The sequence below is a fragment of the Eucalyptus grandis genome, chromosome 6 (assembly GCF_016545825.1).
Source record: "Eucalyptus grandis isolate ANBG69807.140 chromosome 6, ASM1654582v1, whole genome shotgun sequence".
Classification (NCBI taxonomy): domain Eukaryota; kingdom Viridiplantae; phylum Streptophyta; class Magnoliopsida; order Myrtales; family Myrtaceae; genus Eucalyptus; species Eucalyptus grandis.
In genome coordinates this window covers 5295985-5310085 of record NC_052617.1, presented here as the reverse complement: position 1 = coordinate 5310085, position 14101 = coordinate 5295985, and the positions used below count along the sequence as shown (strand labels likewise).

At 41.2% G+C, this 14101-nt stretch overlaps 2 protein-coding genes across 2 annotated transcripts; both read left to right on the top strand.

Annotated features, from left to right (window-relative positions):
- Positions 1 to 309: 309 nt before the first annotated feature.
- Positions 310 to 1542, top strand: LOC104447934. The gene has a single exon (XM_010061687.3). It carries the CDS (start codon positions 361 to 363, stop codon positions 1318 to 1320), a length of 960 nt encoding a protein of 319 aa, XP_010059989.2. The 5' UTR covers positions 310 to 360; the 3' UTR covers positions 1321 to 1542.
- Positions 1543 to 10013: 8471 nt separating this feature from the next.
- LOC104447935 lies at positions 10014 to 12176 on the top strand. Its single transcript, XM_010061688.3, has one exon. The coding sequence runs from the start codon at positions 10668 to 10670 to the stop codon at positions 11901 to 11903; it is 1236 nt and encodes a 411-aa protein (XP_010059990.2). The 5' UTR covers positions 10014 to 10667; the 3' UTR covers positions 11904 to 12176.
- The last annotated feature ends 1925 nt before the right edge of the window (positions 12177 to 14101 follow it).

The following is a 14101-nucleotide window of genomic DNA, read 5'->3' as shown; positions in this document are numbered from 1 at the left end:
GCTCGTTTTGAAAAGAGAAAATAAAACAATGGAACCGACACGTACTAAAAGGAGGCAAAAGGCACTAGAAAGCTTGTCACTCCCTCCCCTCCCCTCTTCCCCTTTCTTTCAAAAACGCACACCCCGTCACAGGCATTTCCCTCAAAGTAACCAAAGCACGCAGCCCGTCGCGCACGAGATCTGAGGGAAACAGATAATTTCGTCCGTTGAAGAAGAAGAGGAAGAAGAAGGAAGGCGGAAAGGGAAGGAAAGAGAGAGCAAAAGCCAGTTGGCCTCGGCCATGAGAGGCAAGGAGACTCCCAAGGAGCTCCGTCAGCAGATCTGCTAGTATGCTTCCCCTCGCGGGCGCACCTGACGTTGATGCAGAAGTCCATCTGCAGCCCGGCGAGGCCGCCTTCGGAGACGAGCAAGTCCCACCGCCGCCGTCACCAGAGCCAACAACTCAAGAGGCCGAGCACGAGGCTCGGCCAAGCGAGCCCTCTGTTATGGGCCAAGAACAAGCAGATGGGGCCCGAGATCGAGGAGCCGACGTCGCCGAAGGTGACCTGCGCCGGGCAGATCAAGGTCCGGCCCAAGGCCGCCGCGGCCACGGCGTGCAAGAGCTGGCAGTCCGTGATGGAAGAGATTGAGAGGATTCACAACAGCAGGAACAAGGTACACAAGAAGAGGCCGGGGTGGATGGAGTCTCTAGGGCTCAAGAAAGAGATCATGCAGTTCTTGACGTGCCTGAGGAGCATGAGGTTCGACCTCAGGTGCTTTGGCACTTTCCCTGAATCGGAGGCCACCAGTGATGATGAGGTCGGGGTGGACAATTATGAGTACTGCCACAACAACCACTCGGGTGCGGAAGGAATTGATGGGAAAGAGACTTCGAGGACAATATTCTCCAAGTGGTTCATGGTGCTGCAGGAAAATCAGAGCAGTGTGTTTAAAGAAGAGAGGAGAGAAAAGGAACGGTCTTTGGTCGATGATGCCCCGCCTATTGCTCCTCCACCAAACGCTCTGCTGCTCATGAGGTGTAGATCTGCTCCTGCAAAAGGCTGGTTACAAGGGAAAGGAGAAGAAGATCATGATGAGGGAGAGGAAAAGGAGGGTAAAGAAGGAGAAAAGGGGAGGGGAGAGAGGCTGAAGAAACTGAGGATATTGATGGAAGAAGAGAAGAGAGAGCAAGAAGAGCAGAGGGAGAAGGCAGAAAAGCTGGCGGTGATGAGATATGGCGCTGATGTCCACGAAGCTTCATCTGACATCGCAAGAGAAAGATGGGCTAGTGGTGGTGGGGCGAGAGATATGCTGTCGAGGAGCATGAGTTGGAAGAGGTGAGAGGGTATGAGAATAATAAGAGCGGCACACTTTCTGCCTAGTGGCTCTGTTTTCTGCAATTTTACTTTGTCACAGCTACACTTTTTTTTTTCCTTGAGCCTTCTTACCCTGTAAAATATACTTTCTGATGCTGTCAAGTTTTCCAATAATCAGTTCTTTCCAGTGATCCATTCTCTTGGTTGGGGATAGAGTATTGGGGAAATGCAAGCTCTGTTTTAGTTCCGCCTCTGACTCTCTCTCTCTCTCTCTTCCCCCGCTGTACATTCCAAAACGGGATTTACATCCGTGAAGTACACGATGGAGCAAGATTCATGCTCGACCTGTCCTAAGAAGGATGATCTTCGAAGAAGATGCTATTTACTGGCCAGAGCAGAACGCCTGAGGACTTCCCTGTAGTGGCTACATTAGATCATTCAAAATATTCAGATACTGACGTGGACGCATATTTAAATTAAGGTCTTGCCAGTTCAAGAGTAACCTACTAAACTTGGTATTTCTTTGGAAGTCTATAGCTCCTCACACGTATTATCAGTATGCGCAAAAGTTCGTCGTGTTCAAAAAGACAACTTTTATTATGGAACGATTCATCTTCAATCAATCTTTGAACTACATTTCTCATAGGCTCATCGATTCGGTCAACTTGATTGGAACTGATATTTTGGCTTTTATATCGATCCATGTGATTGCGGCATGATTTCGGGATGCTACTTAGATTCACTGATAACGATAGCATTGCACACGCAATCATCTTCGTACCTCACGTGCTGCAGCAACTGCTACAGATTTAGTAGCTATCTAAATGGTAATAATCGATCAAATGGATTGCCTTGAGGTCCATAAGCTGATAAGTAGGCATGTAAGTTTTTAGTGAAAGCCCAAACCAGATAAAACTGTAGCCAAACCCCACGTCTCTTCCTTTGTCCCCCTCAAATGTCCAAATACTAGGAAGGACATAAGAAATCCCTGGAGCTTGTCGTAGTAGCTAGGGTTTACGTCCGAGCTGTCCCATACATGCGTCCTAGACAAGAAATTTTTTGGTAATTTTTTTTTTTTTTTTTGAGATATAAGAGGGATGGAACTGTGTTTAAATGCCCTCGGATGTTGCTGTCTAGGGATTGAGTTTATTCACGGGAGCACATACGTCTCGTTATAACACTCTTCTTTCCGGAAAAAAGTAACGAAATGCTTGCCATAAGGTACTTCTAAAGCACCTAAAATTTGACCCATCGGGGTAGGAGCTTATTTATGATCCTCCCGATGAAATTTAAAATTTGAGTGGTTCGTCGAAAATGTCTATAGTATCACGCGACGTGCTATTTAAAATTTAAAAAGTTAACCACCGAATGGACATGTTCCATGAGATGCCAAGGGTGGGGGAAGTCTTGTGGGGACATCAGTGCCCGGTGGGGGGCAGCTGTGTGACGGCGCTCGAGTATTCGTTTGACGCTCTCAAGAGATTTCCCTTTCGGTTTCGGTGGGAATGACTTAACACGCCCTCAGCTTCTATTCCCATCATTGGCTTCGCTCCCAACGTGCACGTGAATGGGTCAGAACATTTGGTTAAACTTTAAACAACCGTTCCACGTTAATTAAGATTGAGCAGATGTACGGGGCTTTTCCTTCCACCGCGGATCGATCGGCTCGGCTGCTTAATCAGGTCACATCATTCGATTTTTCGAGATCATCACTCCATTGGTCTTCAAACTTTTTCAATTTTTTTCGGTCTAACTCTTATTCTACAAATGTTAATTTAACGAAATTCTAATATAATTCTTCGGACCAATTACTATCTAAAATCATTAACATTGCATTTGGTCATCATCAACTGTACTACTTGGCACCCTGACATGGATAACTTATAAAATATCATGTCAACTTATTTCAGACAACAATTGATCGGCACATGACTATATTGAAATTTCATGCGAAAGTCCACGAATATTGGCCTCTTAAAAAGTTTTAAGAGTAAATTAGCAAATAGACAATAAATTTAGAATTAATTGAGTAATCTTTCTCGATTTTTATTATCGATAAAAAAGAATGCGTAAATTTTATCTACCATGAAATTCAGTACAACTCAACCCTCACATCTTCATTTCACCCACTTGTCAATGGGTAAAGTTTCACTCATGCTTATCATGACGTGATCGACCAAATTAGTACTTTTTCTTAGGTGATTTTCAATTTTAGTAGGCTTGTAGTTTGCCAAAAGATGGGGCCAAAGCCCATAGACTACTTTCTGCTTATGAGTTGTTTTGACAAAGAAAGCATACTCCAATAAAATAATATTATGGGAAGTCTTATAATTTCTACACAGGATATAGATAAGTCGTGCAAATAAGTCTTAGAATTTCTTTTTGACTATCTACATTCTAATACACTTAAAATGATTTGATCAAATACTTCTAGCAAATCAAGTGTTTCAATGATTTAGCTCGCAAGAGAAAATGACATCCACCATACTTAAATTTTGTTTCTTGATTGAATCATTTTAAAGATTTGTAGGACTTAAATGATTTATGGAGAAGTTGTACGACTTACTTGCACTATGTATGGTTGCTCTAGGATTTGTACATTATTCACAACTTATATCAATATCTTCCACACTACTTATAGTTACTCATAGATTGGCATATTGTAAAATTAGGGTTTAATCACACCATGTGCAACTAATTTCTTTGACAAATCACCTTATATGCACTTTGAATAAGGACGACACCTATATTTTTTTTTTTAATTCTTCCCTTTTGCCATTCCCTCCTTATGCTGGAGAGATCCGAGACCTTACAACTCCTCCTCTGCTTGCTGCCATCATGTCGTCACTAATAGTCTCTAGCTGTCATTGTAACTTCGATTCTCCGATACTAGATCATTTACAATTGACACTCTCTTTAGAGTAGCTACCAATCTCGGACCAAACTGTGTCAACCTCTCGTGTTCTTTATCGTATGTCATTTATTTTTTGGGTGATAACGTAATGATTTAATTACAAGATTCGATTAGCTTTAGTGTATATTACAATGATTAGTATCAAAGCTAAGATTAGGTTTCTATAATTAATTTGGGCCTTCTGCTTGTCTAATCATTGTTATTGTTGCAATTATGTCGAGAGAGAAAGTTAAGAATGAGAAATTTAATGGGATCAACTTCGGGTTGTGGAGCATTAAAATGTGTGCCCTATTACAACCCAAGGTTTGCCAAAGGGATTGGACGGCAAGAATACTTGCCAAAAACAATGAAAGAGGCCAATAAAGTAGAGTTGATGGAGAACGCAAAAATTATATATTAGATGAAGTGTTGCTTGAATTGGCTGAAAAGAAAGATGTTGCAAGATTGTAGGCAAAGCTTAAGTCACTTTTATCTGATGAAGGTTTTTAATAATTGCAGGCATATCCATCAGAGCCCATTTAGATGGGTTTAACAAAGTCATGATGAACTTGAAGAACATCAATTACATCTTTCCTAATAAGAAACAAGGTATGATGTTGTTAGCATCTCTTCCAGATTCTTTTGAGCACTTTCTTGATTCGTTGCTACAAAGGCGCATTATGATTACTTGGAAAGAGGTAAAGCTTGCCTTGTTTTCCAAGGAGTGGCAAAAGAAGTTACGAAAAGATAAGTAAGTGCAAAAATATGGCACAATGTTTAGTTATCAAAGCTAGAGAAGAACCTAGAGAGTCCAAAGGTAGTGGATGGAAGAGTTGTTCTAAATCGAGGTCCAATGTTTGGAACTATCAATGTTATCACTGTGATTAGGTAAGGCACTATAGGAGAGATTCTTTGAAGTGCAAGGGTAAAGAAGTTAAGATGGAGTCAGCAAGTGATCGTAAAATTGTTACCAAAGTAGATAATAATTCTAGTGATGCTAGTGTTGTGTTAACAGTCACCATGACTTCATCGGGTGATGAGTGGATGCTTGACTATGGATGTTCTTATCATGTGACTTCTCATAGACACTAGTTTACTACATATCAATGCACGAATGGTGGTAAGGTGCTTATGTGAAAAGGTGTTACTTGTTAAATAGTAGGGATTGAAACAATTCAGATTAAAATGCACAATGGAGTGGTGAGAATGTTCATTGACGTAAGGCATGTAATGAAGTTGAGAAAGAATATTATCTCGATTAGTGCTCTTGACAAATTTGAGTACTAGATCTACGCTGAAGGTGGAATTTTAAAGGTTTCCTAAGGTGTGCTTACTATGACACAAGAAAAAATAACAAGTGGGTTGTATCACTTCCAAGGAACGACAGTGATAAGCTTGTTTGCTAGATTCTTTGAGACTTTGGGTAAGGACAAGACACGGTTGTGGCATGTGAGAATTAGACACATGAGTGAGAGGGGTCTATTAGGAGGTCACTAAGTTGAGAAGATGAGGTTCTACATTATGACATGGGTATGGAGAGTGAATTTCAGTACTGTGGCTCATTGAACTTGAGAGATTGTTGGCTGCCTACACTCAGATCTTTGGGGACCCTCTCAAGGCAGTGTCTGGTTTTTGTTTTTTTTTTTTTTATTATTATTATTGATGACGTTTCGAGGAAAGTCTAGATCTGTCTTCGTAAGCACAAGAGTGAAGTGCTTGGTCAGTTCAAGTCTTGAAAGGCAATGATTGAAAAACAAATAAGAAGATCATGTGCCTACCAACTGATAGAGGGTTAGAATTATGTTCTAATGAGCTTGGCCAAATTTGCACAGAGGAAGGCATATGAAATACTGCATTGTTGTGACACACTACAACTGAATAGAATTGTGGAGATGATGAACAAAATTATATTGGAAAGAGCTTGCTCTTTACTCTCCAATGTTGTATTAGATGAAGATTTTGGGGTGAAGTAGTAAATATCGCTTGTTGGTTAGTGAATAGATCACCATCATTAACAATTGATTGGAAACTTATGAGGAAACACGATTAGGTAAGCATACTGACTACATCTGATTGAGAGTGTTCGGTTGCCCTGCGTATGCTCATGTGAGTGATGGCGCGCTAGAGCTAGGGGCAAGGACGTACATATTTCTAGGCTGTGTATGAGGCTGAAGGGATAAGGCTATGGTGCACTAAGGAAGATTTGCCCAATCTTATGAACGGCAAAGAGGTACCTTTAACGAATCTACTTTGTTTCAAAAGAGGAGTGATGGATAAATTGTGGAGAAAGATCTAGACAATGTTTAGATCATATGGAGCTTTAACAAGAGCCTAGAGATATTCAAAGTGTAGTAAATGTTTGTTGAGTCGCTAGATTCCATAATGGCCTAACAGTTATTCTAAGGTCATAGTTGATAAAGCATCGAGGTGGTAGAAGTGGATGAGATATAGTGACAGTAGCATGCGAACTTTGAAATAGATAACTTGGGTGTAATAGAGACAATTTCGGGTATGGAGATATAGAGAGAGATTGCTAGAATGTTGCGAGTGACTCAAAATAATTCAATTAGGAAAGGGTCAAGGCACCTCAACATGCAATTAAGAAATTTTGTATTTACCCCACTTGCTACATATAATACATTGTCTAATTTGTTCCTATGTACTTGGATGGAGGTGGAGCACTTGTCCCATGCTTCACATGCTAGTACCATTGGTTGCTTGAATTATGTCGTGGATAATACTAGACTTGATGTATCGCATGCAGTTAGGAAAATGTATACGATTAATGTAGGTAGACATTGTGACACTGTGAAATGGATTCTCTTGATTTTATTAGGGACGATAAACATTGATATATGTTTGGAGGATGTAGTTCAAGTTGTGTGATAGTAACTAGGTTTGTGAAATCCGAGTCATGTAGGGAACATGATAGATGTTCGAATATTTTGTGATTGTGACCTTGCTTCTGCTGTTGTGCTATGTTTTGGAGGATGTCATTGAGAAACCTAATAATTACCAAAGGAGCTAAAGAGGCGGCGTGGTTTAATGACTTAATTAGTGATGTTGGTATGGGACATTCGGATGATGTGATATCTGCTAGAAGTCAACGATATCACTGGAGAATTAATTACACTGGTGACCAAAATTACTGCGTTAGAATTAACATGCCAAAAGAGTATGTAACCATGAAGATATTTCTTGCAATGGAGAATCCCACGAAGATGTCAATCAAGTTTACCCTCTAGACAGATTCAAGTTCAACTTGGGCTTGATAGACGTCTACGATTGTTAAGCGCCCATTGGGTCGTTTGAGAGCTGAGATGGACAATGAGCACTATGACTAAACTCAAACATTGAGTCAAGGTAGAGATTATTGAGAATATATCCCTAGTTTGAGGATTTTTTTTTTTAAAAAGAAAAGAAAAAAAAGGTTTCTTATTTTGGTGAGGAAATAATATTTATTTAATTATTTATATTCAACTTCAATTTTAGATACATTGAGTTTTCATATTAGATACATAGAGCAAATAAGAGTAGTATCATATTTTCTCTCTACGAGTTTTCATTGAGAGATTATGAGATAATGTTTTTACGTTGTCTTTGGGTTTAATTTAGATGTGAGGAAAAATTGAGCTTGTAAGCAATTATAACTCCAATTCTCCAATTATTAGTGAATTATTTGCTACCAACCCTCATTCGAATCAAATCACATAAATCTCGCATTCTTTATAGTTATTCATTCATTTCTTTAGTAATTTTACGTTGATTTAATTGTAAGAGTCGGTTAGATTTTGCGCTATGTTACAATAGTGATGGTGATAGATATGCAGCACGGCCACTCGACTTGGTAGGGGAGAGAGAGAGAGAGAGAGAGAGAGAGAGAGAGAGCTTGAGCTTAGGATGGCAATAGGTTATAATGTGACAAGAAAGATTTGCGGCACGGGATATGGACGTGGTAGCTGTGGGGGAGAGAGAAGGGAGATTTCGTTTGTTTGGCCTAGGCATATGGGGCTAAATCACTCGAGGTGAGGACACCTTAGTAATGCGTTGTGCGACCACACTCCCAACCGCGGGGTATCCACATCTATCAAACGTCCTCACCCGTCCTTAGAAAGTACCAAAACTTGCCAATCAATTCAATGGGGAGCAGTAGCTGACGAGCGACGGATCGAATAAAACATTATGGAAGAGTAAACGTGGGCCTCGATCGATCTACAGACAAACTGCAGCATGAAAAGAAACCCCCACGAAACCTGTCCGCCCGCGCGCCTCAACCCACATGCCTTGCGCAAGAACACGAACTGTGAAGACTCCATGAATCGTTAATACGTGACAGGCAGCAATTTAATTAGATTGGTTGCAATTTTCCAATAATTCCGTGTGAAGTTATGCAAGGTGTGCAGTCATGGAGAGACGTGAGAGAATTCGGATCTTTAGGGTTTCGGGATTTGGTTTCGTAGGGTCGGCCAATAGCCATTAAAGAGAATATAATAACACGTACTATGACAAAGACGTCCATCCCCACACAGTGCCGTTCTTGCTTTTTCCCCCCTTATTATTTTACATCTCTTCTCCTCTTCGTCCTGTTCCTGCGCACGAGCTTCGATCACGCAAACGAATTAAAGAAGTATTATTTCGGTTACCATGGTCGTATCGAACTGTGATGTGGTTCAACCGATCTATCCTTCCCCCACATTTCTTAGACGATACCTCGGAGAATATTTAAATTGGGAGAAGATGGAACGTGATCATGTCGTTGCAACGATCCTGAGGACCTTGTGACGTGGATGGATCGATGTTGGGTTTTGAATACTCACCTATCCGAAAAGGGTCGTGTAATCCGAGTTATTCAAAATTAGGGTTTCATTGACGAATGAAGCTTAGATTAAGACACGGACCGATTATTGCTTATAGGAGATACGTATGTGTTTTCGTGTCTGAAATTCAGGGGCCGAGCGAGGGTAAAAGATTCCCCGATGTTGATAAAATCATTGTGGCTAGGAATTTTCGTTTCTGGAGTTCTGACTCGGTCAAAAGCTGAGGTAACCCAGGAATTCCTCGGTTAGCCGATCAATTTATTCGTGCGTTCTCTAAATTATCTTCCTCGTGCAATGACGCGACGAGAGCATGCGCACAAGTAGATTTACTCATAAAATAGGTGTATGGTACGTATAGTATGAGATGTCAAGCCCCATCTTCATGCTTGCGCCGAAATCCATTGTTGGGACATGGATGGTGGCTCCAAAGCTAGTTATAATTAAGTTTAATTGAGAGATTTCTTATAAGCTTTAAGCATCTAAAAGGGTCGTCCGAAAAGTCCGTCTCATCAGTGTGAACGCACACAAAAAAGGCAAAACTTTTTGCTGTACTCTCCCATGTGATAATGCAAAGTATATCAAAACTGGCCGTTCAAATTAATATATGAGGAGATGAGGTTAATTCTTATCGGGTGCTCCATTTATATGATACCGTGTCAATTTAAGATATAAGTTTTTGCAAATTAAATTTTAATATACTTAGCGTTACTCCAAATCAGAACATGGGGGATTCTTGTTCGCTCCATGCTTTTATCAAGCATTCTGTATTCTGATTCATGTATACTCGTTTGCACTGCGCGAAAAAGGCTTCACTAAATTCCACATTTATGTATCGCTTTCTTGCTTTCACATTCATACATCAAATCTCTCTCTCTCTCTCTCTCTCTCTCCCTCTCTCTGAGTTTGACCCGTTGCCAGCCACCAGCATCTCCATCTCGCTCCCCCTCTCTCTCTCTCTCTCTCTCTCTCTCTCTTTCTCAATATACAAAACGAGAGAGACCCCACAAACCCTTTGTGTGGAGGATCGATCGATCTCTTCTGAGTGGAAAACGTTGGTTGCAACCTCCTCCTCCTCCTCCTCCTCCTCCCCCCCCTCCCTCTCTCTCTCTCTCTCTCTCTCTCTCTCTCTCTCTCTCCCTTTCTTTCTTTTAGAGCCGAAACAAAAAGGTTAAATAAACTTTCCCTTTTATCTTTCTCTCTCTCTCTCTCTCGCTCTCTCTCTTTCTGAAACCCTAGTTCAGCTCCAGAAGAAGAAGAGCCCAGAAAGAATATCAACAAGGTCACAAACCTCCTGACGCATCTTGGATCTCTTCTCCCTTCTTTCCACCTGCAAGAAAGATCTACCCATTTTCGTTTTACCATTTTCCCTTGTTATTCATTCTATCTCCAGCTTACAAAGAAGTCAGCCACAGAGAGAGAGAGAGAGAGAGACAGACAGACAGACAGACAGACAGATGTGTAGATCAAGGCGCTTAGAAGCTATAGCTTTATCGGTTCTTTTGTTCCATCTCCATTGAAGTTTGCAAGCAGATCAGCATCTCTTTTCTTTGGTCAACAGTTGCTTTTACAGGGTCAACCTTTCCGGTAAGCTCGCTCTCTCTCTCTCTTTCTCTCTCTCTCTCTCTCTCTCTCTCTCTCTCTCTCTCTCTCTCTGTGGGTGTTATGGATTCTGGTAATAGTGGGAGCATGCAATCTTCAAGCGGCGGAGAGGAAGATTACGATGACTCCAAGGCTGAATCGTCCCCGCCGGTTTTATTAAATTCTCCTTCGGCTCATACCAACAATATAGGTCCCTTCTCTAGTTCACACTCTTCATTTCCCTATTTCCACCAAAACAACCACCTACCCTCTTTGTATGATTCTGCTTCCACTTTTGTTCCCACCTACACTCACCAAAACCCAAATCTCGCCACCACCCATTTCGATCTTGGCATGTTCCGGGCTGACCCGAGATCCGACACCGTGCCCAGACCCTCCTCGTCCAGCCAAGGCATGTTGCTTGCACAAGGGGCAAGCCAAGGACAGCCATACCCAGCTTCATCATCCTCGTCTCTACAAGCGCAATTAGTCCACGAAGCGCCGCGGCTGGGGCGGGATGATCGGGCCAAGCCTGCAAGGAACCCCCGGAAGAGGACTCGAGCATCGAGGCGTGCCCCAACCACAGTCCTCACCACCGACACCACGAACTTCCGGGCAATGGTGCAAGAGTTCACCGGGTTCCCCGCCCCACCCTTCTCAGGCCCCCGCAAGCTCGACCTCTTCGGCGGTGCCAGCTCGATTGGGCCACTTTTCCATCCTCTCCGCCCCTCGGCTCAGAAGCTTGACGCCAACATGGTCAGCAACACGATTAGCCACCTCACCACTTCAATAGCAAACAATTTCCGGAACACTGGTTCACACAGTGTCTCTCCATCCACTTTCCAATTGAACCTACAAAAACAGCCTCAAAACCCTCTCACCCTGCAAAACAACGTCCTCACATTCCCTTCTCTCGCACATGACCCTCTCAGTGCCCCAAACATATTATCGGGTTTCAGCTTGAATTCTCAAGGGAACATGGGAGGAGCCGCAACTTCTTCCGAAAAGGAACTCACCATGAGCCCCGCGAACTTCAACCCCAACTGGCCGGACGGGCTTGTGAGCCACGAGAACACGGCGAGGACAAGCGAGGGTGGTTGGAGAGAAGGAGGCAGGTCGAACGGAGGGAAGGAATTGGAGCAGCTGAGGTCTTTCAACGAGACGAACTACGGAAACTCATCACAGAGCTTCAATGGGTGCAAGCTGAATTATTCGGCTTCGTCTTCATCAGAGTTTCACAATGACAAGAGCCTGGACAGCAGCAATGTCTCTGCAAGGGGCGAAGGTAGGGTTGATTACTGGATCAGTCCCTCTGATTAGGCCTCCACATAGAACTCGGAAAAAGGGAATATTATTTAGTGAATGATGACTGCTGAGAATGATGCCGAGTCCAGAAATGGAGGGTGAATTGCAAATATTGTTCTCATGATGAGGATTCGGGGATAGTGATTGTAATGATGAGGCCGAGATTGTTTTTCTGAGCCTTTGTTCCTGTTTACATCAAATAGTATCTCTCTCTTCCTTCCAGTTTTCTGTATATTCCTCTCTCGGGGTCTCCCTAGAAAATAAGAACGTCATTACACAATTTGAGCCGATTCCCATTTCATTCTAGAACCGATTTTCTTCTTTAATTCAGTTGCTAAATTTCATCGATTCGCTCGTTGTTTAGGATGGAAGGGAACTTTACATAGAAGTATCTAGCTTGGAATAGGCATCTATGTAAAACGATTCAGCCATGAAACCTTATACTAAAGGTTATCTAATTGCTTGTGATTTTTATTTTTATTTTTAGCCTTTTTGCTGTCATTGCTGCTGATTCACATCGAATTTTTTCTTTTAATGTTTTGCCTACTGCTGCTTGCCATGCACGGAAAATTATTCTAGTGAAGGAAAAAAAAATTCTCGTACTAATTCTCGTAATAATTTATATCTGTAATCTGCGCAATTCCACAACAAGCAACATATTTTCTACCTACTGCCAGTTGAAAATAAGCCTCTCGAAGCTGTGTGGAGGTAGCTTTTCTAGCCATAACATTTGACCAGAAGTTACTGAAGTTCGATCTTCATTGGCAATGGGCATAGAGACATGGGGAATGATTATTTTTAGCATTTAGGTAAGTGTCCATTGCGATGATGGTGATCAATTCCGTTCCTGCCTTCAGTTCCAAATATTGTATCTGCCCCCTATCAAAAATGGTTGTCCAAGCTCTTCCTGAAATGATGTTAAATGATGTTTGGGAGTGACGCAAGAGACGTGAAGTCAAGCCAAAAAGCCCCCCCTTTCCCCATCAATTTGTGAACTTTTTAAAATTAAAAAGTTTGAGAAAGTATCTAAGCTGGACTTAGATGTTATAGCAGACATGGTTTTAAATGTTACGAGGTGTTCGAATAAAATGAAATTCTGACTCGAAACTCCGCGAGTTATAAGTAAGAAAGTCAAAAGATGGAACCCACAGTCATAAAAGTCGCACGCTTATAGCTTCTTAAATAGGTGCTTTAACTTTTTCACGGATTAGGCAATATCACTCAAATTGATGCAACTCAAAAGATAACTACATACGAATTTCTAAGGAATATCGTGTACCAAACAATCTCTTTTTCTACGACTTTTCATGCTTGATTACCATTAATACAAATTCTGGACACACGTTATGGTTTCTAAGTAGAAAGTCGGTATTTGCTTTCCTTATAATCCAATGACATAGTCGTGGAGACATAGCTAGATGGAAATCCGTAAAACATCTTACATAACTTATGAACAGGTTATGTCAATACATTTGGCCCGTGTATACAGAGAGTATTGGAGTCACAGCAAGCGTTAGACAATCAAAGCATCGAAAAATGGTAATAAAAAGTAATTTTTTTTAATGGAAAAAAAGACACTATTTAGGATGATAAAGGCAATTCTCTAAGGGGTTTTGCTTGTATTTTCCTTGATCAATTAAGTTAGAGCCGTCATATGTGTCATACAAAAAGAGATCAATATGCACAACAATTAGCAATGAGCGCACACATATATTTAAATTGTTAGCATGTGAACTGCACGCATATATGATATAAGTAAAAGATTGTGCATGCTTCTCTCCAGGATACATGCAAATTTTTTATTCATATAAAGAAATTTATGCACTAATGAATTCTTGATCGAACAAAGACGACGAAGACACCGAATAAAAAACGAAAATAATACTAATATTAAGAAAGGGGTAGGGAGCTTGAGATGACCAATCATGAATACGACCCTTTCGGAGATATTGTATGACACGAGGACAAAAGAGAGGATTTAGTAGCCATGGAATTAGGATATGATGTCGGAACAAAAAAAAACAAAAATTAGGATATGATGAATTTCTTTTTTTTTTTTTTTTTTTTTTTTTGTGTGAGGAAAAGTACCACAAAATTTTTTAAACTATACCTGTTGTGGCACATAAATTCTAAGTAAAAAAATCCTAAATTTGTACAACGTGACATATTTGCCATTTGTCAAAGTTCTTTTAGATGATTTTCCAGTCAAAAAC